Here is a 24,492-nt window from a genome sequence, read left to right on the forward strand (position 1 = left end):
TTTGGGCAAAACAGAAAAACAAACAAAAGAAAGTGGTCACACAAAGCACAGTCCTTGTGGTAGCGGGGATCCACCTGCTCCGAGTTTAGCAACTCCACACGGTTCAGGTTAGCTCAACACAAACATCTCCTATCTGGAATTAGCCTCTCCAGACCTACTGAACACTGAATGCCCACCTCGGGTGGAGATATGGTGAATGACCTCCCACCCATTCTATGGTTGTTCACAAAAACCCAGCCCTTTTAAAATGGGTGTTTAACCCCTTGCAACACTTAGTGTTCTAGAACAAAACTTCTGGGTTTCAAATCATTGAAGCTAATAGCCTCAGTGAAACATACCTCCCCTCCAGCACTTTGCCAGTGACTTTGTAACAGCCTTTTAAGCAATAAAAGGGGTTGGCTACTACTTTTTTATTGATGGCCTATCCTTAGTGCGCGAGAGTATAGGCACACGTTCCATTTAAACACCACTGTCTGAGATTTACAGCGATGTTTAAATGGTTAACAGCAGCAATCAGAGCTTTGCTCCGGCTGTTAGACATCGATTCCGGCTATATAACATAGCTGGCAGGCATTAGACGCATGTGGAGAGAGCTCAGCTCCTGAGCCTTCTCCATATACAATAACCCCACAATCAAATACGTGTGATGAATTTGGCACATTTTTTTAAGTGTCATGCACCACAACAAGAAATGTATTTCAATCAGGGACTGGACTGATGAAAGGATATCTGGCACTGCGTAAGCGGGCTAACATCTTCAAGTTTATTTCTGGAACATAAATATAGGCAGAACAGCTTAATCAGCAATACCAACGTGTTTCGACCAGAGGGTCTTAATCATGTGGTGCAAATTATTATACGTTTGTCAGCCACGACCCTCCAGGCTAAGCTCCGTCCACATTTAAAAAAGTTTCCAGAGCAGGTCGGGATTGGCATAAAAACAAAAAATGTAATTATTTTTGCACAACTTGGAGTTACACTAAAATTTTGCAACATTTCTAAGGGTATGTGCACACGTTGAGTATTTGATTACAGAAAGCTCAGCAACATTACTGCATCTCTAGTAATTTGTTGGCAGCAAAAAGGCTGTGGAAAAAAAGCACGTTTTTGCATGCATTTTTTATGCGTTTTTTGTACAGCAATGAATGCTTTTTGAAGCTAAATAAAGATATTTGAAAAAAAGAAACGTGGAACATCGCTTTAACCCTTGGATTACTGTCGGATCCGGGGTGAGTATATTGGGTTAATTAAAATGATTAAAGAATGTGTCTGTTTTATTTAAAATAAAGTGTTTTATTCTCAGTGTGTGTTTATTTAACTGTTTACTTACAGGTTTAGTAATGAGGGTGTCTGGCTAACACCTCTTCATTGCTAAACCTAAGGCTTGGTGTCAGCGACAACTAATCCCACTACCTAATCTCATTACCCCGATGCAACAGCCCTCAGCCATCCCAGAAATGGCGCATCAATAAGATGCGCCAAATCTGGCACTTAGCCTTGCTCTTCCCACTTGCCCTGGTGTGTTGGCAAGTGGGGTAATAGGGTTGGGGTTCATGTCAGCCTTGTATTGGCAGCTGATATGAAGCCTAGGCGCTAGTAATGGAGAGGCGTCTATAAGATGCTCCCATTACTAACCCCATACTAAAAGTTTGGACATAAAGACACGGCATGTAAAAAATCCTTTATTTGAAATAAAAGTCCACACGGTTTTACACATTTATTTAAAAATAAAAAACACAGTTTATACTCACCTAATGCCCAATCCATGAAGCCATTGCACCCTGTGAAAAAACAGAAAATAAAAAACAACCATATCCCTTACCTGTCTTGACGTAATTAAATAATCCATAGTATCCCATGAGGATCTGGATCAGTTGTAGAGCAGTCATATCAGCAGATGTGACTATTCTACAAGACAGCAGGCTACACACTGACACAGGAGTCTAATCGCTCCTGTGTCAATGTAAAGTGCTGAGCTGCCGTGAGAGAGATCACCAAAGCTCATCAGCTGATGAACTCCTGTGACCTCTCTCATGACAGCTCAGCGCTATACACTGCGGGAGTGATTAAGCTCCTGTCAGTGTGTAGCCGGCTGCCGGGTAGAACAGTCACATCTGCTGATGTCACTGTTCTACAAATGATCTGATCATCGTGGGACACTATGCATTACGTCGGTTACAGAGGATAGGTGAGGGATATGGTGGTTTATTATTTTTTCTTTTTTACAGGTGACATGGGCTCCGGGGATTAAGTGTTAGGTGAGTATAATGTGTTTTTTATTTTTATTTCAATATTTATTTTAACTTTTTTTTTTACTGTGAGCACAGGCGCCGGCTGATGACGTCTCCCATCAGCGGCGCCTGCTCTCACTGTTATCAGCGACAGCAGACGTAGGCTGATGGGAGAAGTAGTCTCTCATCAGCCGACGCCTGTGACCCGCGGTCAATTCTTTGTGCGTTTTTGTTGCGTTTGTTAGGCATTGACTTCAATTGAATCAGTCAAATGCGCAGCAAAAATCCACAGCAAATCTGCAAATATTTTTATACTTGCGGTTTTGCTGCGTATTTGACTGACTCAATTAAAGTCGATGGCTGAAAAACGAGGCAAAAACGCACAAAGAATTGACATGCTGTGGATTTAAAAGCACATGTGCACAACACTTAAGGATTCTCATTGACTTTGCTAGCGTTTTTGGGCCAATTCCACGTGGAAAAAACGCACAGTGTGAACACAACCTAACAGTTTTGTTTCAGAATCCTGGCAAAAAATGTTTGATGAATTAGTGCCAATAGTGCCTACACAATGGTATATGTTGGAGGCATCCGTAATTGAATATTAATATAAAATAAAAATAATTATAATTAATATGTTAATATTAATATTGAGCAAAATGAATTTCAGCCTATTAGTTCAGCCACAACAGTCACGGTCTCTCATGTGGCTCATTGGGAAAATTAATTTCCAACCCCTGTGCGAGCTGATTAGAGACACCATGTACGGTAATGGCTGTCAGTGTGCATTGTGTGGCTGAAATGGTGTGGCCATGACATGAGGAATTTACAAATAAGAAGAGCTTGTGAATTAATGCTATGAGACAAAAATTGAACTGATTTACAGACATAAATATATAAAATGCTACCGGTTAAGTTGGTGTTATATAAAAAAATAAAACACACCTGATATAACTTGACAATTCCTATGTGGAGTCTGAGACTGTGAAGAAGAAGAGGAGGGGGACACTTCTGCTTGACGTTTGTATCTTATTATATGTTCTCTTCCAGAGAAGTGAGCACTGGGGTCTATCGTTGTGTTGACTGGTTGTATCATTAGCTGCTCCTCTCCTATGTGAATGAATCCATTCTGTGGAGAAATAGAAAGATCACACAAATGCTCAAAATTGTAATTACAAAGTAGGCCAAGACTAAAGAGAGTGTAACAAATTAGTAATTCTAGAATGGGTTCACATAAATATTATTGAGTTTGTCAATGATGTCAGCAGTTCCTGAAGGTAAATTGCATTAATTATCCCTCATTACATAACAGCGTTAAGGCTAAATTCCTCTGCAGTAACTGTATATATTGTGTATGCAGGGGCGGACTGGCCCACCGGAGGATCGGGAAAACCCCCGGTGGGCCCTGGGTCCCATTGGCCCCGCCCCCAAGCCCCGCCCCTTAGGCCCTGTATAGAGAACAGAGGGCCCCCTTTTCGCTAATCATATCGGCAGCACTGCCGATATGATTAGTGATGGGCCCTCTGCAGCGGCAAAGCAGGGAGAGCGATCTCCCTGCTCTGCCTCCTCTGCCGACAGTCTCAGGGCGATGACGTCATAGCCCTGGGACTGCTTCCTGTGCGCGCTGTGGATGACAGACCCGGCGTCGCCCCAGGCAGCGGCAGCAGAATCCATGGGCTCCTGTCAGGTATGTATTATTGGAGGCAGCAAAATCCATGGGCTCCTGTCAGGTATATATTATTGGAGGCAGCAGAATCTATGGGCTCCTGTCAGGTATATACAATTATATGAATAAGTTTGGGCACCCCTATTAATCTTAAGCTTAATGTTTTATAAAAATTGGTGCTTTTGCAACAGCTATTTCAGTTTGATATATGTAATAACTGTTGGACACAGTAATGTTTCTGCCTTGAAATGAGGTTTATTGTACTAACAGAAAATGTGCAATCTGCATTCAAACAAAATTTGACAGGTGCATAAGTATGGGCACCTCACCAGAAAAGTGACATTAATATTTAGTAGATCCTCCTTTTGCAAAAATAACAGGCTCTAGTCGCTTCCTGTAGCTTTTAATGATTTCCTGGATCCTGGATGAAGGTATTTTTGACCATTCCTCTTTACAAAACAATTCCAGTTCAGTTAAGTTTGATGGTCGCCAAGCATGGACAGCCCTCTTCAAATGATCCCACAGATGTTCAATGATATTCAGGCCTGGGGACTGGGATGGCCATTCCAGAACATTGTAATTGTTCCTCGGCATGAATGCCTGAGTAGATTTGGAGCGGTGTTTTGGATCATTGTCTTGCTGAAAGATCCATCCCCTACGTAACTTCAACTTTGTCACTGATTCCTGAACATTATTGTCAAGAATCTGCTGGTACTGAGTGGAATCCATGCGTCCCTCAACTTTAACAAGATTCCCGGTGCCGGCATTGGCTACACAGCCCCAAAGCATGATGGAACCTCCACCAAATATTACTGTGGGTAGCAAGTGTTTTTCTTGGAATGCTGTGTTTTTTTGCCGCCATGCATAATGCCTTTTTGAATGACCAAACAACTCAATCTTGGTTTCATCAGTCCACAGGACCTTCTTCCAAAAAGAAATTGGCTTCTCCAAATGTGCTTTTGCATACCTCAGCCGACTCTGTTTGTGGCGTGCTTGCAGAAACGGCTTCTTTCGCATCACTCTCCCATACAGCTTCTCCTTGTGCAAAGTGATTTTGTATAGTTGACCGATGCACAGTGACACCATCTGCAGCAAGTTGATGCTGCAGCTCTCTGGAGGTGGTCTGAGGATTGTCCTTGACTGATCTCACCATTCTTCTTCTCTGCCTTTCTGATGTTTTTCTTGGCCTGCCACTTCTGGCCTTAACAAGAACTGTCCCTGTGTTCTTCCATTTCCTTACTATGTTCCTCACAGTGGAAACTGACAGGTTAAATCTCTGAGACAGCTTTTTGTATCCTTCCCCTGAACAACTATGTTGAATAATATTTGTTTTCAGATCATTTGACAGTTGTTTTGAGGAGCCCATGATGCCACTCTTCAGAGGAGATTCAAACAGGAGAACAACTTGCAAGTGGCCACTTTAAGTAGCTTTTCTCATGATTGCATACACCTGGCTATGAAGTTCAAAGCTCAATGAGGTTACAAAACCAAAAAAAGGGCTTTAGTAAGTCAGTAAAAAGTAGGTAGGAGTATTTAAAACAAGAAAATGATAAGGGTGCCCATACTTATGCACCTGTCAAATTTTGTTTGAATGCAGATTGCACATTTTCTGTTAGTATAATAAACCTCATTTCAAGGCAGAAACATTACTGTGTCCAACAGTTATTACATACATCAAACTGAAAGAGCTGTTGCAAAAACACCAATTTTTATAAAACATTAAGCTTAAGATTAATAGGGGTGCCCAAACTTTTTCATATAACTGTATTATTGGAGGCAGCAGAATGTATGGGCTCCTGTCAGGTATATATTATTGGAGGTAGGAGAATATATGGACTCCTGTCAGGTATATGTTATTGGAGGCAGGAGAATCTATGGGTCCTGTCAGGTATATATTATTGGAGGCAGCAGAATGTATAGGCTCCTGTCAGGTATATATTATTGGAGGCAGGAGAATGTATGGGCTCCTGTCAGGTATATATTATTGGAGGCAGCAGAATGTATGGGCTCCTGTCAGGTATATATTATTGGAGGCAGGAGAATCCGTGGGTCCTGTCAGGTATATATTATTGGAGGCAGCAGAATCCATGGGCTCCTGTCAGGTATATATTATTGGAGGCAGGAGAATGTATGGGCTCCTGTCTGGTATATATTATTGGAGGCAGGAGAATGTATGGGCTCCTGTCAGGTATATAGTATTGGAGGCAGCAGAATCTATGGGCTCCTGTCAGGTATATAGTATTGGAGGCAGCAGAATCTATGGGCTCCTACCAGGTATATATTATTGGAGGCAGCAGAATCTATGGGCTCCTGTCAGGTATATAGTATTGGAGGCAGCAGAATCTATTGACTCCTGTCAGGTATATAGTATTGGAGGCAGGAGAATGTATGGGCTCCTGTCAGGTATATATTATTGGAGGCAGGAGAATCTTTGGGTCCTGTCAGGTATATATTATTGGAGGCAGTAGAATGTATGGGCTTCTACCAGGTATATATTATTGGAGGAAGCAGAATCTATGGGCTCCTGTCAGGTATATAGTATTGGAGGCAGCAGAATCTATTATTATTGGAGGCGAGGCAGGAGAATGTATGGGCTCCTGTCAGGTATATATTATTGGAGAGAGGAGAATGTATGGGCTCCTGTCAGGTATATATTATTGGAGGCAGGAGAATCTATGGGTCCTGTCAGGTATATATTTTTGGAGACAGCAGAATCCATGAGCTCCTGTCAGGTATATATTTTTGGAGACAGCAGAATCCATGAGCTCCTGTCAGGTATATATTATTGGAGGCAGGAGAATGTATGGGCTCCTACCAGGTATATATTATTGGAGGCAGCAGAGTCTATGGGCTCCTGTCAGGTATATATTATTGGAGGCAGGAGAATGTATGGGCTCCTGTCAGGTATATATTATTGGAGGCAGCAGAATCTTCTATGGGCTCCTGTCAGGTATATATTATTGGAGGAAGGAGAATGTATGGGCTCCTACCAGGTATATATTATTGGAGGCAGGAGAATGTATGGGCTCCTACCAGGTATATATTATTGGAGGCAGGAGAATGTATGGGCTCCTGTCAGGTATACATTATTGGAGGCAGCAGAATCTTCTATGGGCTCCTGTCAGGTATATATTATTGGAGGAAGGAGAATGTATGGGCTCCTACCAGGTATATATTATTGGAGGCAGGAGAATGTATGGGCTCCTACCAGGTATATATTATTTGAGGCAGGAGAATGTATGGGCTCCTACCAGGTATATATTATTGGAGGCAGCAGAGTCTATGGGCTCCTGTCAGGTATATATTATTGGAGGCAGCAGAATCTTCTATGGGCTCCTGTCAGGTATATATTATTGGAGGAAGGAGAATGTATGGGCTCCTACCAGGTATATATTATTGGAGGCAGGAGAATGTATGGGCTCCTACCAGGTATATATTATTGGAGGCAGGAGAATGTATGGGCTCCTGTCAGGTATACATTATTGGAGGCAGCAGAATCTTCTATGGGCTCCTGTCAGGTATATATTATTGGAGGAAGGAGAATGTATGGGCTCCTACCAGGTATATATTATTGGAGGCAGGAGAATGTATGGGCTCCTACCAGGTATATATTATTTGAGGCAGGAGAATGTATGGGCTCCTGTCAGGTATATATTATTGGAAGCAGCAGAATCTATGGGCTCCTGTCAGGTATATAGTATTGGAGGAAGGAGAATGTATGGGCTCCTACCAGGTATATATTATTGGAGGCAGGAGAATGTATGGGCTCCTACCAGGTATATATTATTTGAGGCAGGAGAATGTATGGGCTCCTGTCAGGTATATATTATTGGAAGCAGCAGAATCTATGGGCTCCTGTCAGGTATATAGTATTGGAGGCAGCAGAATCTATGGGCTCCTACCAGGTATATATTATTGGAGGCAGCAGAGTCTATGGGCTCCTGTCAGGTATATAGTATTGGAAGCAGCAGAATCTATGGGCTCCTGTCAGGTATATATTATTGGAGGCAGCAGAATCTTCTATGGGCTCCTGTCAGGTATATATTACTGGAGGCAGGAGAATGTATGGGTCCTGACAAGTATATAGTATTGGAGGCAGCAGAATCTACGGGCTCCTACCAGGTATATATTATTGGAGGCTGGAGAATGTATGGGCTCCTGTCAGGTATATATTATTGGAGGCAGCAGAATCTATGGGCTCCTACCAGGTATATATTATTGGAGGCAGCAGAATCTATGGGCTCCTGTCAGGTATATATTATTGGAAGCAGGAGAATGTATGGGTCCTGACAAGTATATAGTATTGGAGGCAGCAGAATCTACGGGCTCCTACCAGGTATATATTATTGGAGGCAGCAGAATCTATGGGCTCCTGTCAGGTATATATTATTGGAGGCAGCAGAGTCTATGGGCTCCTGTCAGGTATATATTATTGGAGGCAGCAGAATCTATGGGCTCCTGTCAGGTATATATTATTGAAGGCAGCAGAATCTTCTATGGGCTCCTGTCAGGTATATATTATTGGAGGCAGGAGAATGTATGGGCTCCTGTCAGGTATATATTGTGGAGGCAGCAGAATCTATGGGCTCCTACCAGGTATATATTATTGGAGGCAGGAGAATCTATGGACTTCTGTCAGGTATATATTAATGGAGGCAGCAGAGTCTATGGGTTCCTGTCAGGTATATATTAATGGAGACAGCAGAGTCTATGGGTTCCTCTCAGGTATATATTATTGGAGGCAGCAGAATCTTCTATGGGTCCTGTCAGGTATATATTATTGGAGGCAGGAGAATCTATGGGTCCTGTCAGGTATACAGGGTGGTCCAAAAGTAGGTGGACAGAAAGTGTAATAAGGTTATGAAGGGGGAGATTTATCAAGCATGGTCTAAAGTGAAACTGGCTCAGTTGCCCTTAGCAAAGAATCAGATTCCACTTTTCATTCCTCACAGACTCCTTGGAAAATGAAAGGTGGATTCTGATTGGTTGCTAAGGGCAACTGAGCCAGTTTCACACATCTAGTTTTCACAGATAGATCTCCTCAAAATCGGTTTTCTTTTCAGATAATTCAGATAACGCATAATGGCAAATTGGGTGGAAACATTAGGTACTCAATCCCCAAAGAGACAAACCATTTACCGCATTTGTGACAAATTCAATGCCACTGGCTCAATCCTTAATGCTCCAAAAACTGCTCGACCCAAAACAGTCTGTACAGAAGATAATAACTTGTTGTTGAAACATTTGTTCAGAGTCCAAAAAAGTCCACCAGAAGAGCCTCTTTGGAATTGGGAATTTCACAAGCTTCTATCATGCGAATCCTGAAATCTGTTGGGTGGAAAGCTTATCGTCCACGTCTAATTCATGGTTTATTGGAGGATGATCCAGACAGGCGGCTGCAATTTAGCGTTTGATAAATCTCCCCCTTCATAACCTTATTACACTTTCTGTCCACCTACTTTTGGACCACCCTGTATATTATTGGAGGCAGCAGAATCTATGGGCTCCTGTCAGGTATATATTATTGGAGGCAGGAGAATGTATGGGCTCCTGTCAGGTATATATTATTGGGGGCAGCAGAATGTATGGGCTCCTGTCAGGTATATATTATTGGAGGCAGCAGAATCTATGGGCTCCTGTCAGGTATATATTATTGGAGGCAGCAGAATCTATGGGCTTCTGTCAGGTATATATTATTGGAGGCAGGAGAATGTATGGGCTCCTGTCAGGTATATATTATTGGGGGCAGCAGAATGTATGGGCTCCTGTCAGGTATATATTATTGGAGGCAGCAGAATCTATGGGCTCCTGTCAGGTATATATTATTGGAGGCAGCAGAATCTATGGGCTCCTGTCAGGTATATATTATTGGAGGCAGCAGAATCTATGGGCTCCTGTCAGGTATATATTATTGGAGGCAGGAGAATGTATGGGCTCCTGTCAGGTATATATTATTGGAGGCAGCAGAATCTATGGGCTCCTGTCAGGTATATATTATTGGAGGCAGGATAATGTATTGGCTCCTGTCAGGTATATATTATTGGAGGCAGGAGAATGTATGGGCTCCTGTCAGGTATATATTATTGGGGGCAGCAGAATGTATGGGCTCCTGTCAGGTATATATTATTGGAGGCAGCAGAATCTATGGGCTCCTGTCAGGTATATATTATTGGGGGCAGCAGAATCTATGGGCTCCTGTCAGGTATATATTATTGGAGGCAGGAGAATGTATGCGCTCCTGTCAGGTATATATTATTGGGGGCAGCAGAATGTATGGGCTCCTGTCAGGTATATATTATTGGAGGCAGCAGAATCTATGGGCTCCTGTCAGGTAAATATTATTAGAGGCAGCAGAATGCATGGGCTCCTGTCAGGTATATATTATTGGAGGCAGCAGAATCTATGGGCTCCTACCAGGTATATATTATTGGAGGCAGGAGAATGTATGGGCTCCTGTCAGGTATATATTATTGGAGGCAGGAGAATCTATGGGCTCCTGTCAGGTATATATTATTGGAGGCAGGAGAATGTATGGGCTCCTGTCAGGTATATATTATTGGAGGCAGGAGAATGTATGGGCTCCTGTCAGGTATATATTATTGGAGGCAGGAGAATCTATGGACTCCTGTCAGGTATATAGTATTGGAGGCAGCAGAATCTATGGGCTCCTACCAGGTATATATTATTGGAGGCAGCAGAATGTATGGGCTCCTGTCAGGTATATATTATTGGAGGCAGCAGAATCTATGGGCTTCTGTCAGGTATATATTATTGGAGGCAGGAGAATCTATGGGCTTCTGTCAGGTATATATTATTGGAGGGCAGGAGAATGTATGGGCTCCTGTCAGGTATATATTATTGGAGGGCAGGAGAATGTATGGGCTCATGTCAGGTATATATTATTGGAGGCAGCAGAATCCATGGGCTCCTGTCAGGTATATATTATTGGAGGCAGCAGAATCTATGGGCTTCTGTCAGGTATATATTATTGGAGCCAGTAGAATCTATGGCCTCCTGTCAGGTATATATTATTGGAGGCAGGAGAATGTATGGGCTCCTGTCAGGTATATATTATTGGAGGCAGGATAATGTATGGGCTCCTATCAGGTATATATTATTGGAGGCAGGAGAATGTATGGGCTTCTGTCAGGTATATATTATTGGAGGCAGCAGAATCCATGGGCTCCTGTCAGGTATATATTATTGGAGCCAGTAGAATCTATGGGCTCCTGTCAGCTATATATTATTGGAGGCAGGAGAATGTATGGGCTCCTGTCAGGTATATATTACTGGAGGCAGCAGAATGTATGGGCTCCTGTCAGGTATATATTATTGGAGGCAGGAGAATCTATGGGCTCCTGTCATGTATATATTATTGGAGCCAGCAGAATGTATGGGCTCCTACCAGGTATATATTATTGGAGGCAGGAGAATGTATGGGCTCCTGTCAGGTATATATTATTGGAGGCAGGAGAATCTATGGGCTCCTGTCAGGTATATATTATTGGAGCCAGCAGAATGTATAGGCTCCTACCAGGTATATATTATTGGAGGCAGGAGAATGTATGGGCTCCTGTCAGGTATATATTATTGGAGGCAGCAGAATCCATGGGCTCCTGTCAGGTATATATTATTGGAGCCAGTAGAATCTATGGGCTCCTGTCAGGTATATATTATTGGAGGCAAAAGAATGTATGGGCTCCTGTCAGGTATATATTATTGGAGGCAGGAGAATGTATGGGCTCCTATCAGGAATATATTATTGGAGGCAGGAGAATGTATGGGCTCCTATCAGGTATATATTATTGGAGGCTGGAGAATATATGGGCTCCTGTCAGGTATATATTATTGGAGGCAGCAGAATCCATGGGCTCCTGTCAGATATATATTATTGGAGCCAGCGGAATCTATGGGCTCCTGTCAGATATTATTTGATAATCATGCCCATTGCCCACCTCCCGCCATATGTTGATCGCCAGCCAGATAAAACAAGGCAGCTGGGGGCTGGGATTCGCAGCATGGTAAGGCCCAAGCGTTCTTGGCCCCCCACGCTGAAAATCACAGCCCGCAGCCACCCCTGAAAATGGCGCATTCATCATAGCACCATTTCCAGGTGCTTTACCCGGCTCTTCCAGCGGCCCTGGTGGTGAGTGGCACCCTGGGTAATAATAGGGTTAGTACCAGGCCAGCTTTGTATTATCAGCTGGTACTAAGCCCGAAATTCATGGTGTCACGCCAAATTAGACATAGCCACCATGAATTTCTAGCAAACAGAAAAAAAAAATACAGAATTTTTTTTTTTATTATTAAAAATAAAACACATTTAGGGACTCCATCTTTAATAAAGAAAAATCCTCACTCCAACGTAATCAATAGGTCTTCTGTCTTCAGCTCTGACAGAGATGAGCAGGCACAGAATGACACCGGAGCACTGTTACAGTGTAGTGCGGCACTATGTTTCTTTTTTTGTCATTTCATGCAGTGTAGAAATCTTGGGAAAAGTGTGGATTGTGCTCTGGAAGTGATCAGTTATAGCTAACTATGTTATTTTCTGCAGAGATAAGTCCTGCATAGAAAATGTGATATATCGGTCTGCGGCAGATAAAGAACTTCACCTAGAGACATCACTGGTGAGTATGTGTATTACCTATACACACACACACTGACACTATATACAGAGCTCCTGTGTGTAATGTCACGGGTGATCACTGTATTACCTATACACACACACACTGACACTATATACAGAGCTCCTGTGTGTAATGTCACTGGTGATCACTGTATTACCTCTCCACTGACACTATATACCTAGCTCCTTTGCATAATGTCACTGGTGATCACTGTATTACCTCTCCACTGACACTATACACAGAGCTCCTGTGCATAATGTCACTGATAATCTCTACATTAACTGTACACTTACTCTATATACAGAGCTTTTTTACATTTTCATTATCAGTCACTATCTGGTGCCATTATGTGCCATGGTCATGGTGTGGCGGAATTTGTCCCTTGTATGTGGTATTATTTGGACAGTCACTATGTGGTGGTAATATGTGGTCTTCTCATGGTTTGGCAGTATATATGCCTTGTACTTGGTAGTATTTGATCACTATGTGGTGGTATGTGTTCTGGTCATGGTGTGGTCTGGTCACGGTATTTCTCTCTTCTATATGGTATTATTAGTCTAGGGATGGTTGTCAGTCATTTGTTTTTTCGGATATTAAGAATGGGAACATTCTTTATTTGCAATACATATTAAATACTTGGATGTTTAACCTCTCCCTGTGTTGTGACTACTACACAGCAGCAGAGATGCACATCAGCTCAAGACGCAAAAAATAAGCCGTCACACAGCCCCAGATCCAAAAAAATAGAACACTACGGTGCGCAGAACATGGCGTGAAAAGTGTGATTTTTTTTTTCAAACTTATGAATTTGTTTTCACCACTTAGATACCAGTAAAGGTATACATGTTTGGTATCTACAAACTCGTACTGACCCGAGGCATCACCCGGTCACGTTGTTTTTTCCATATAGTGAACATGGTGACTAAAAAACCCAATAAACTAAAGTGTAATTGCACTTTTTTTGCAATTTTACTGCACTTGGAATTTTTGTTGCCATTTCCCTGTACACGATATGGTAAAATAAATGATTGCATCTGAAAGTACAACTCGTCCCGCAAAAAAACTGTCTTTCCTGCCGCTACAGACTTTTATATGACTACAATTTACATTCTGCTGCTTATGCAAACATTTTTGCAGTTTACAAGACACTTCTTACACTTGCTTGCACCCAGGTTTCATGTGAAAGCGTATTCTCAAAGCTGAAAATTGTAAAAAATCGTCTGAGGTCTTCGATTGGACAGGAGCTTTTACAGTCATTCCTTCTGTTGAACATGGAGTATGACATTTCAAGGAACTTAGACTATGATGACATCTAATATATATAATTGTCTTATCCCGTCTGTCTGTCTGTCCTTCTGTCCAGGAAATCCCGCGTCGCTGATTGGTCCGGCCGCGGCCAATCAGCGATGCAGGATTTCAGAACAAGATGGCGGCCGTTAGCGGCTCATCTGTCGCACGGAGGTCAGCGGCGATGCAGCCGGGAGATGACCCGCTCGCAGCAGAAGTACCCCGACCGGAGGCCTAGGCGGCGCCGCTCCCCGGTCCTTCCTTTACACTTGCCGTCGGGAGATCAGCGGCAAGCCGCATGGAGGTCAGCTACGATGCCGCCGTCCGTGACCAATCAGCGATATCGGCGCCAAATTTACACTCTCACCCGCTCACACACAGACGCTCACACTCTCACCCTCACGCGCTCACCCTCTCATCCTCACCCTCACCAGCTCACCCTCACCCCCTCACACGCACACCCTCAGACGCTCTCACACGCTCACACGCACACGCTCACCCTCACACGCTCATCCTCACACACTCACCCTCACCCACTCACGCTCACCCTCACCCGCTCACACGCACACCCTCACACGCTCACCCTCACCCCCTCACACGCTCACCCTCACCCCCTCAGACGCTCTCAGACGCTCATCCTCACCCGCTCACACGCTCACGCTCACACGCTCACCCTCACCCTCACACGTTCACCCTCACACGCTCACCATCAGACGCTCTCACACGCTCATCCTCACCCACTCACACGCTCACCCGCACACCCTCAGACGCTCACACTCTCACCCTCACACGCACACCCACAGACGCTCACACTCTCACACGTTCACCCTCACACGCTCACCCTCACTCTCACCCCCTCACCCCCTCACAATCTCAGCCTCACATGCTCACAAGCTCACCCTCACACGCTCACCCTCAGACGCTCACGCTCACCCCCATCCGCACATGCACACCCACAGACGCTCACACTCTCACCCTCACACGCTCAAATGCTCACCCTCACGACCACCCGCTCACGACCACACGCTCACCCCCACACGCTCACCCTCACACGCACACCCACAGACGCTCACACTCTCACCCTCACCCCCTCAGACGCTCACACCGTCACCCTCAAACGCTCATGCTCACCCTCACCCTCTCAGACGCTCTCACCCTCACTCGCTCATCCTCACACGCTCATCCTCACACCCACAGACGCTCACACGCTCACCCTCACACGTGCTCCTGCTCACCAGCTCACCCTCTCACACGCTCACCCTCTCACCGCCACAGATGCTCACACTCTCACGCGCTCCCACTCACCCTCACCCGCACACCCTCTCACGCACTCCCACTCACCCTCACCTGCACACCCTCATACGCTCACCCCCTCAGAAGCTCTCACCCTCACATGCTCATCCTCACCCGCTCACACGCACACCCACAGACGCTCACACTCTCACACACTCACCCTCACACGCTCACCCTCACACGCTCACCCTCAGACGCTCTCACCCTCACCCACTCACACGCACACCCACAGACGCTCACACTCTCACCCTCACACGCTCATCCTCACATGCTCACCCCCACGCGCTCACCCCCACACACTCATCCTCTCACGGTCACCCTCACACGGTCACCCTCACACGGTCACCCTCACACGGTCACCCTCACACGGTCACCCTCACCCTCTCACATGCACACGCGCACACCCTCATGCGCTCACCCTCACACCAGCTCACCCCATCCGCTCACACGCACACCCACAGACACTCACACTCTCACCCGCACACCCTCAGACGCTCAAATACTCACCCTCACACTCTCATCCTCACATGCTCCCTCACACGCTCACGACCACACGCTCACCCCCACACTCATCCTCTCACGCTCACCGTCACACACGCTCACCGTCACACACGCTCACTCTCACACCCGCACACGCTCACTCTCACACCCGCACACGCGCACACGCTCACTCTCACACCCGCACACCCTCACACGGTCACCCTCACACGCTCACCCACAGACACTCACACTCTCACATGCTCACGCTCACCCTCACACACTCACCCTCACACGCACACCCACAGACGCTCACACTCTCACCCGCACACCCTCAGACGCTGAAATGCTCACCCTCACGTGCTCACCCGCTCACCCTCACACGCTCACCCCCACACACTCATCCTCTCACGCTCACCCTCACACCCAGACGCTCACACTCTCACCCTCACCTGCACACCCTCAGACTCTCACACCGTCACCCTCAAATGCTCATGCTCACCCTCACACCGTCACCCTCAAATGCTCATGTTCACCCTCACACCGTCACCCTCAAATGCTCATGCTCACCCTCACACCATCACCCTCTCAGACGCTCTCACCCTCACACGCTCACCCTCACACGCTCACCCTCACACGCGCTCCTGCTCACCAGCTCACCCTCACACGCTCACCCTCTCACCCCCACAGACGCTCACACTCTCACCCTCACCTGCTCACCCTCTCACGCGCTCCCACTCACCCTCACCAGCTCACCCTCACCCGCTCACCCTCTCACGCGCTCCCACTCACCCTCACCAGCTCACCCTCTCACACGCTCCCACTCACCCTCACCAGCTCACCCTCACCCTCTCACGCGCTCCCACTCACCCTCACCTGCACACCCTCATACGCTCACCCCCTCAGAAGCTCTCACCCTCACACGCACACCCACAGACGCTCACACTCTCACCCTCACCTTCACACGCTCACCCTCTCACCCTCAGACGCTCTCACCCTCACCCACTCACATGCACACCCACAGACGCTCACACTCTCACCCTCACATGCTCACCCTCACACGCTCATCCTCACATGCTCACCCCCACACACTCATCCTCTCACGGTCACCCTCATACGCTCACCCTCACACGATCACCCTCACCCGCTCACACGATCACCCTCACCCGCTCACCCTCACATGCACACATGCACACCCTCACGCGCACACCATCATGCGCTCACGCTCATGCGCTCACATGCTCACCCCATCCACTCACACGCACACCCACAGACACTCACACTCTCACCCGCACACCCTCACATGCACACACGCACACCCTCACGCGCACACCCTCATGCGCTCACGCTCACCCTCTCACCCTCACACGCTCACCCCATCCACTCACACGCACACCCAGACACCTACACTCTCACCCTCACACTCTCAGACACTCAAATGCTCACCCTCACACTCTCATCCTCACATGCTCACCCTCACACGCTCACGACCACACACTCATCCTCTCACACTCTCCCTCTCACACTCTCCCTCTCACACTCTCCCTCTCACACTCTCCCTCTCACACTCTCCCTCTCACACTCTCCCTCTCACACTCTCCCTCTCACACTCTCCATCACACGCTCACCGTCACACACGCTCACCGTCACACACGCTCACCGTCACACCCGCTCACTCTCACACCCGCTCACTCTCACACCCGCTCACTCACACACACGCTCACTCACACCCGCACACGCTCTCTCACACCAGCACACGCTCTCTCACACCCGCACACTCTCACTCTCACAACCTCACTCCCGCACACTGTCACATCCGCAAACGCTCACTCTCACACGCTCACTCTCACACTCGCACACGCTCACTCTCACACCCGCACCCTGTGCTAGCCGGTCATCTCCATCACATGCTCACCCACTCACCCTGTGCTAGCCGGTTATCTCCCGGCTGCTCGCAGCAAAAGTACCCCAACCGGCGGCCTCGCTCCCCGGTCCTCCAAAATTCATTAGGGTCCCCGGGGGGATAAATTGGGGGGGTTAATTTAAAGTAGTGCACAACCCATTTAAATACTGCTTCGCTGATTAGTCGCGCCCGGTCGGCTGCATACATATTCTAGAATACCCGATGCGTTAGAATCGGGCCACCATCTAGTTATTAATAAGTATGCAATGTCATCTTCTGTTCTGAAAAAAAAACTTTTGTAATTTTGCTGCTGAATGACTGCTAGTGTATGTTTATTTGTTGTTTTGGGCCTTTCACTAACAATTGAATGGTATTATATTATAGAGGAGAGGAAAACGTGCAATACAAACTTCCAAAGTGCTTACAGAATTCTTTAAGTTTTTCCAGTGGGCCAAGTTTGGTGCTGCTACAGTGATGCTAGATAGATGCAGGTTCAATTTGTGGCACTTATACTTTAAGAGAATGTACCTTGAAAGTATTTATTGTTCTGTTATGGCACATTATCACACACTGGTGTGAATAAGATAACAGTGTTCCTCTTTTGCCAGGAGTGTTTCTTTAGTTTGTTATTTATTCATTATATTGGTTATTTATTGGTTAATAAAGTTGTTTGATTTTGAAAGAGTTTGTGGACTTATGTTATTCCTATATACGGTAACTGTATGGTGCTGGTGGGCCCCAAGATTGATTTTTTCCAGGTGGGCCCCAGGTACACCAGTCCGGCGCTGTGTGCATGAGCACATGGAACACATGCCGCTGGGCCTCAACCACCTTGGGGGCACTACATAACGGCCCAGACCCTATTCCAACCTGTTCCACCAATCAGAAAACGAATTTTAGCTTGTGGCTTAAAAGCTATCCTCATTCCACACAGGCCTAAAAGTCATAATTTATGTAGGTAGTGAACACCCTGCTTATGCATGACAACTTTTCAGAAAAACGGGCTGCTCATCAATCCTATCCGGCCAAGAAGTGGCTATCTCCACTGAAACCTAAGGGAGTGGTTGACTAAAGTATCGCCATAAGGGTAGAGCCTTATAAATCGGAGTGAGAGCGGAACGCAGTGTACAGACTGGCCGGCGGCTCTCCCGACCCGAGCGTGACAGCTGCATAGAAATACATGCATCTGTCATGCTTGGATCAAGAGAGCTGCCGGCCAGTCCGTATATTGCCTTCCGATCTCCCTCCGATTTATACAGCCCAACCGTCTGACTCTGCCCTAATACTCACCAACTAAGGCCATGTTCACACGTTGCATTTTTTCAGCATTATTTTATGCAAATTAAAAGCTGATTTTTACAGTATCATCAAAAGCTATGAGATTCTAAAACAACTCATGCACACGCTTAGTTTTTTTCCTGAATGAATTGTAAAACTGCAGCGATTTTGAAATCTGCGGCACATAATTTTTTTCAGCATTTTTTGCAGCATTTTTCCACCCATAGAAAGCAATGAGAAAGTACAAAAAAGCAGCAAAAAACACAATTTGTGAACATAGCCTTAAAGTGCAGTGTTACAGAACATTCAACATGATAGATACATTTTTAATCGGTGGGGGTCCAGTTGCTGAAATCAAAACCGATAACTAAATTGGCAAAAGCTCATTGACCACTCGCTCTGTTCTTAGCTAAGCAGAGCTGATCAGAAACGAAGGGGTACAGCGCTCCTGCCCTTTTCTTTTAGAGATTAAGAGAGATCTCATCACCCAAACACCAATCAATCAAAACTGCTAACATCTCACTAGGACAGTTAGGCCACGTTCACACGTTCAGTATTTGTAAGCCAAAATCAGGACTAGAACAATCAGAGTCAAGGTATAATAGAAACATGTCACCACTTCTGCATTTTCCACCCTCTCCTAATTTTGGCTTACAAATAATGATGTGAAATACTGACCAAATACTGAACGTGTGAACGTGGCCTTACACTCTAAGTAAGGAGCACCATATGGACCAAATGTTTTGCTCAGATGTATTTATGTATCCGTTATATAGTATGTCTAGTAGTGACAACAAAAAAAATGGCATTTGATATACAATAGACTGCCTCTTTAAAATACACAGGCTTGGTCGCTACTCGAGTTCTTATCAAGTTTTAGGACAAAATACTGAAAAACAATGGGTAAAAGTGGCAATGCCCTATCCCTCCACCCCCCCCCCCCAAAAAAAAAAAAAAACTACCTACAAAATGCTTGTGGGAAAAATTCTGCAACATAGGCTTTTTAATGCTTCTTGGTTCCCTAAGATTTATGTGTTATAAAGAGTATTTAGTTGGAAGTAATTATTCCCCTATATCCAACCAGGACATTTTATGACAGATGTTTGATCAGAATATACAACAAGTGGGCACTTCCATCTCTTACTTCCCATGCGGTTTTGTAAGCAAGTGAGTGCTCACTGAGGATCCCTCAAAAACCTACAAACCACAGCAACGGGAAAGAATCACCAGGAGCCTGGAGCTCAGGAGAGGCTTCTCCGTCTCACACAACTCCTGCCAAAAACAACACGAGCATTTTACAGTACAAATAAAACCTGGAAGCACAGAAACGACCTACAGCAGAGATTTATCTAGGGTCCTTGTGACTGTTCCTGGTAGCAGGGTGTGGATGAATCAGAGAGGTAAAGTAGCAGGACGGAACAAATCACTCTGCTGTCTAGGAAAATTTCCACCCTGCAATGCTTCGCAGAACCAAAGTGATTCATTCCAATATGAGGTGCGGAGATAAACAGAAGTCCAATTGTACCGTAGGCAAACGCCACTAAATAGTACAAAAACACATGTTTACAGCGCCCTCAGATGGATCAGCACCTGCGCAGACAAATACACAATACGGTAGACACAACCGTAATCCATTGTAATGTTATGTTTTAAGACTGGGGAAATACATTACAATCTGGTGAAAATGCAAAATTTAAAAAAAAAAAAAAAAAAAAAGAGGGTTTGAGTTCTGAATAAAATATCTGCTATAGGGGAGTTGTGATATTACTAAGAATCACTGTGGGAGGGGGGTTCAACACTAGAAAGAATAGACAGATATCTTAAAGATATGCCTTAAAGAAGCACTCTCCCTCCCATCAAAGGTTTTATTCTGTTAATATATTGCAATCGTCATATTATATAGCTCTGAGCACTTACAATTGCTCATTTTGCCTTTCTACAGTTAATTATTCTGTTTTCTATGCTGTATGTAGAAATAAGTAGTCTACTGTCTCTGCAGAAATCATTCCCCTCTTCATCTCCTGACCCAGCTGCTTCCTCCTCCCCCCTGCCAGAATTTTGCAGTGACTTATGACTCATGTAGGGAAAATTGACCTCCTGTTTCTACCTAGAGCTTAGAAGGATTCAGTTGTTAATCATGTGATGTCATAGACCTAATAGAAAACAGAAGAATTAGCTGGGTAGAAAGGCAAAATGAGCAATTGTAAGTACTCAGTGCTATATAATATGATAACTGCAATATATTAAGAGGATGAAAACTTTCATGGGAGAAACTGTCAGGTCATTCGTGCTGTCCAAACCACTGAAAGAATGAATTAGGGACAGGCTGACTCATTGCAGCTTTAAAAAGAACCGTGAAAGACTTTCAAAGAAGCATGAATTGCATGAGAGGTAACCCGTAATGTATTTAGCTGAGAAGATCCCTCCAAGAATGGGTGCCTGAAGAGTGAACAAATTATTGGTGGCTTATGGAGTTGGTTTAAGGGATCTGGGGCAAGGGCTTCTCAAGATTTTTCTACTGGGCCATTAGCAGTCAGAACATGATGATGCCTGAGCCTTATCATTCAGGGTTAAAGCCAAGCTGAAATGCATAAAAATGCTTAACCCCTTAAGCCCCGCGGGTGGTTTGCACGTTAATGACCGGGCCAATTTTTACAATTCTGACCACTGTCACTTTATGAGGTAATTACTCTGGAACGCTTCAACGGATCCCCCTGATTCTGAGACTGTTTTTTCGTGACATATTGTACTTCATGATTGTGGAAAAATTTCTTCGATATCACTTGCGTTTATTTGTGAAAAAAACGGAAATTTGGCGAAAATTTAGAAAATTTTGCAATTTTCAAAATTTGAATTTTTAAGCCCTGAAATCAGAGCGATATGTCACACAAAAGAGTTAATAAATAACATTTCCCACATGTCTACTTTACATCAGCACAATTTTGGAACCAAAATTTTTTTTTGTTAGGGAGCTATAAGGCTTAAAAGTTGACCAGCGATTTCTCATTTTTCCAACAAAATTTACAAAACCATTTTTTTAGGGACCACATCACATTTGAAGTCACTTGGAGAGGTCTTTATGACAGAAAATACCCAAAAGTGACACCATTCTAAAAACTGCACCCCTCAAGGTGCTCAAAACCACATTCAAGAACTTTATTAACCCTTCAGGTGCTTCACAGGAATTTTTTGAATGTGGAAGAAAAAAATGAACATTTAACATTTTTCACAAAAATGTTACTTTTAGAGATGAGCGTTGTTCTACTCGAACTGTTCGCCAATCTCAAATTCGAGCTGTTTTGGGCGGTGTTCGAGCCGGTCGGCGAACACGAACAATTTGAGAAAAATTCGGCTGTTCGAGGTTATGTTCGATAACTGTTCGTGCACCAAAATCATAACTGGATTTTTTCTCAGTAATGATGAAAATTAATGTTAATACGCAGTTTGAGTGTACAGCGGGGCGGGGGGAGGGGCAGGGGATGGATCTCTGCAGGAACAATGAAGATCTCCATTTTTTTTTCTCTTTCCCGCATTTGCAGTGGGGAGGTGCAATCTGTCAGCCTATCAGCAGCGCACACACGGAGCGAAGTGCTTTTTTTCACACAAGCAAGGGCATGTGTGATTGGCAGTGTATGTCACATGTCCTTGCCCTATAAGACCAAGCCATTTTCCCCGTCGCCACCATTTTCTCACTGCTGCAGCTGCGTGTTAGACGGCACCGCTGTTGCTGTGTGTGCTATACCTTGTTAATTTCAAGCCAATTTTCGCACAAATATACAGATAGCTTGGGAGTAGGGAATAGTTGTGATTGCAGTCCTTTTAAGGACTAGGTTACAGCATTTCCTACGACTTTTATCAGGCAGGTCTGTGCTCTTAAATAGATAGGTTGTGGGAGTAAAGACTAATTGTAATTGGAGTCCTTTTCAGGACTAGGTTACATGAGTTCCTATCAGTTTTTGCCAGGCAGGTCTGTGCCAGTGCTGTGCAAGTTTTTTTCACAGCATTTGGCTGAATCTAGCAAAGCTAATCCTTTTTGGCCTATTGCAGTGTGTTAGTCAGTGGAGTAGCCTATCTGTGTTGCAAGATATAACACCTGTGTATAGAATACCAATTTTTTTACTGCACCTAGTGAAGTAAAATCTTTTGGGCATAGCATCATTCTATTAGTCCATCTATACTGACCTCCATCAGGTTGCAAATTAAAAATAATTTTTTTCTTCATTTAGCTCTGAAAAAATATTTGGGCTTCTAGCAGTGTGTGGGACTTGGTCTATTAGTCCTTCTATACTGACCTCCAGCAGGTTGCAAATTGAATATAATTTTTTTCTGCATCTAGCTCTGAAAAAATATTTGGGCTTCTAGCGGTGTGTGGGACTTGGTCTATTAGTCCATCTATACTGACCTCCATCAGGTTGCAAATTAAAAATAATTTTTTTCTGCATCTAGCTCTGAAAAAATATTTGGGCTTCTAGCAGTGTGTGGGACTTGGTCTATTAGTCCATCTATACTGACCTCCATCAGGTTGCAAATTAAAAATAATTTTTTTCTGCATCTAGCTCTGAAAAAATATTTGGGCTTCTAGCAGTGTGTGGGACTTGGTCTATTAGTCCATCTATACTGACCTCCATCAGGTTGCAAATTAAAAATAATTTTTTTCTTCATTTATCTCTGAAAAAATATTTGGGCTTCTAGCAGCGTGTGGGACTTGTTCTATTAGTCCATCTATACTGACCTCCATCAGGTTGCAAATTAAAAATAATTTTTTTCTGCATCTAGCTCTGAAAAAATATTTGGGCTTCTAGCAGTGTGTGGGACTTGGTCTATTAGTCCATCTATACTGACCTCCATCAGGTTGCAAATTGAATAAAAAAAATTTCTGCATCTAGCTCTGAAAAAATATTTGGGCTTCTAGCGGTGTGTGGGACTTGGTCTATTAGTCCATCTATACTGACCTCCATCAGGTTGCAAATTAAAAATAATTTTTTTCTGCATCTAGCTCTGAAAAAATATTTGGGCTTCTAGCAGTGTGTGGGACTTGGTCTATTAGTCCATCTATACTGACCTCCATCAGGTTGCAAATTGAATAAAAAAATTTTCTGCATCTAGCTCTGAAAAAATATTTGGGCTTCTAGCGGTGTGTGGGACTTGGTCTATTAGTCCATCTATACTGACCTCCATCAGGTTGCAAATTAAAAATAATTTTTTTCTTCATTTAGCTCTGAAAAAATATTTGGGCTTCTAGCAGTGTGTGGGACTTGTTCTATTAGTCCTTCTATACTGACCTCCAGCAGGTTGCAAATTGAATATAATTTTTTTCTGCATCTAGCTCTGAGAAAATATTTGGGCTTCTAGCGGTGTGTGGGACTTGGTCTATTAGTCCATCTATACTGACCTCCATCAGGTTGCAAATTAAAAATAATTTTTTTCTGCATCTAGCTCTGAAAAAATATTTGGGCTTCTAGCAGTGTGTGGGACTTGGTCTATTAGTCCATCTATACTGACCTCCATCAGGTTGCAAATTGAATGAAAAAAATTTCTGCATCTAGCTCTGAAAAAATATTTGGGCTTCTAGCGGTGTGTGGGACTTGGTCTATTAGTCCATCTATACTGACCTCCATCAGGTTGCAAATTAAAAAAAATTTTTTTCTTCATTTAGCTCTGAAAAAATATTTGGGCTTCTAGCAGTGTGTGGGACTTGTTCTATTAGTCCTTCTATACTGACCTCCA

The 24,492-nt window shown here is 44.5% G+C and overlaps 1 protein-coding gene across 3 annotated transcripts in view; it reads right to left on the minus strand.

The window, feature by feature from the left end:
- The window catches only part of ADAMTS17 (ADAM metallopeptidase with thrombospondin type 1 motif 17), a 386,286-nt gene that overhangs the window by 321,831 nt on the left and 39,963 nt on the right, over positions 1–24,492 (minus strand). For all 3 annotated transcript variants that reach the window (XM_073653354.1, XM_073653356.1, XM_073653355.1), the window contains exon 3: positions 3,177–3,360. In XM_073653354.1, the coding sequence (XP_073509455.1) occupies positions 3,177–3,360 (184 nt within the window). The remainder of the gene's footprint in view (positions 1–3,176; positions 3,361–24,492) is intronic.

This window comes from Phyllobates terribilis, unplaced genomic scaffold (genome assembly GCF_046119375.1).
Source record: "Phyllobates terribilis strain yellow unplaced genomic scaffold, ASM4611937v1 Scaffold_11__3_contigs__length_659146591, whole genome shotgun sequence".
Lineage (NCBI taxonomy): Eukaryota > Metazoa > Chordata > Amphibia > Anura > Dendrobatidae > Phyllobates > Phyllobates terribilis.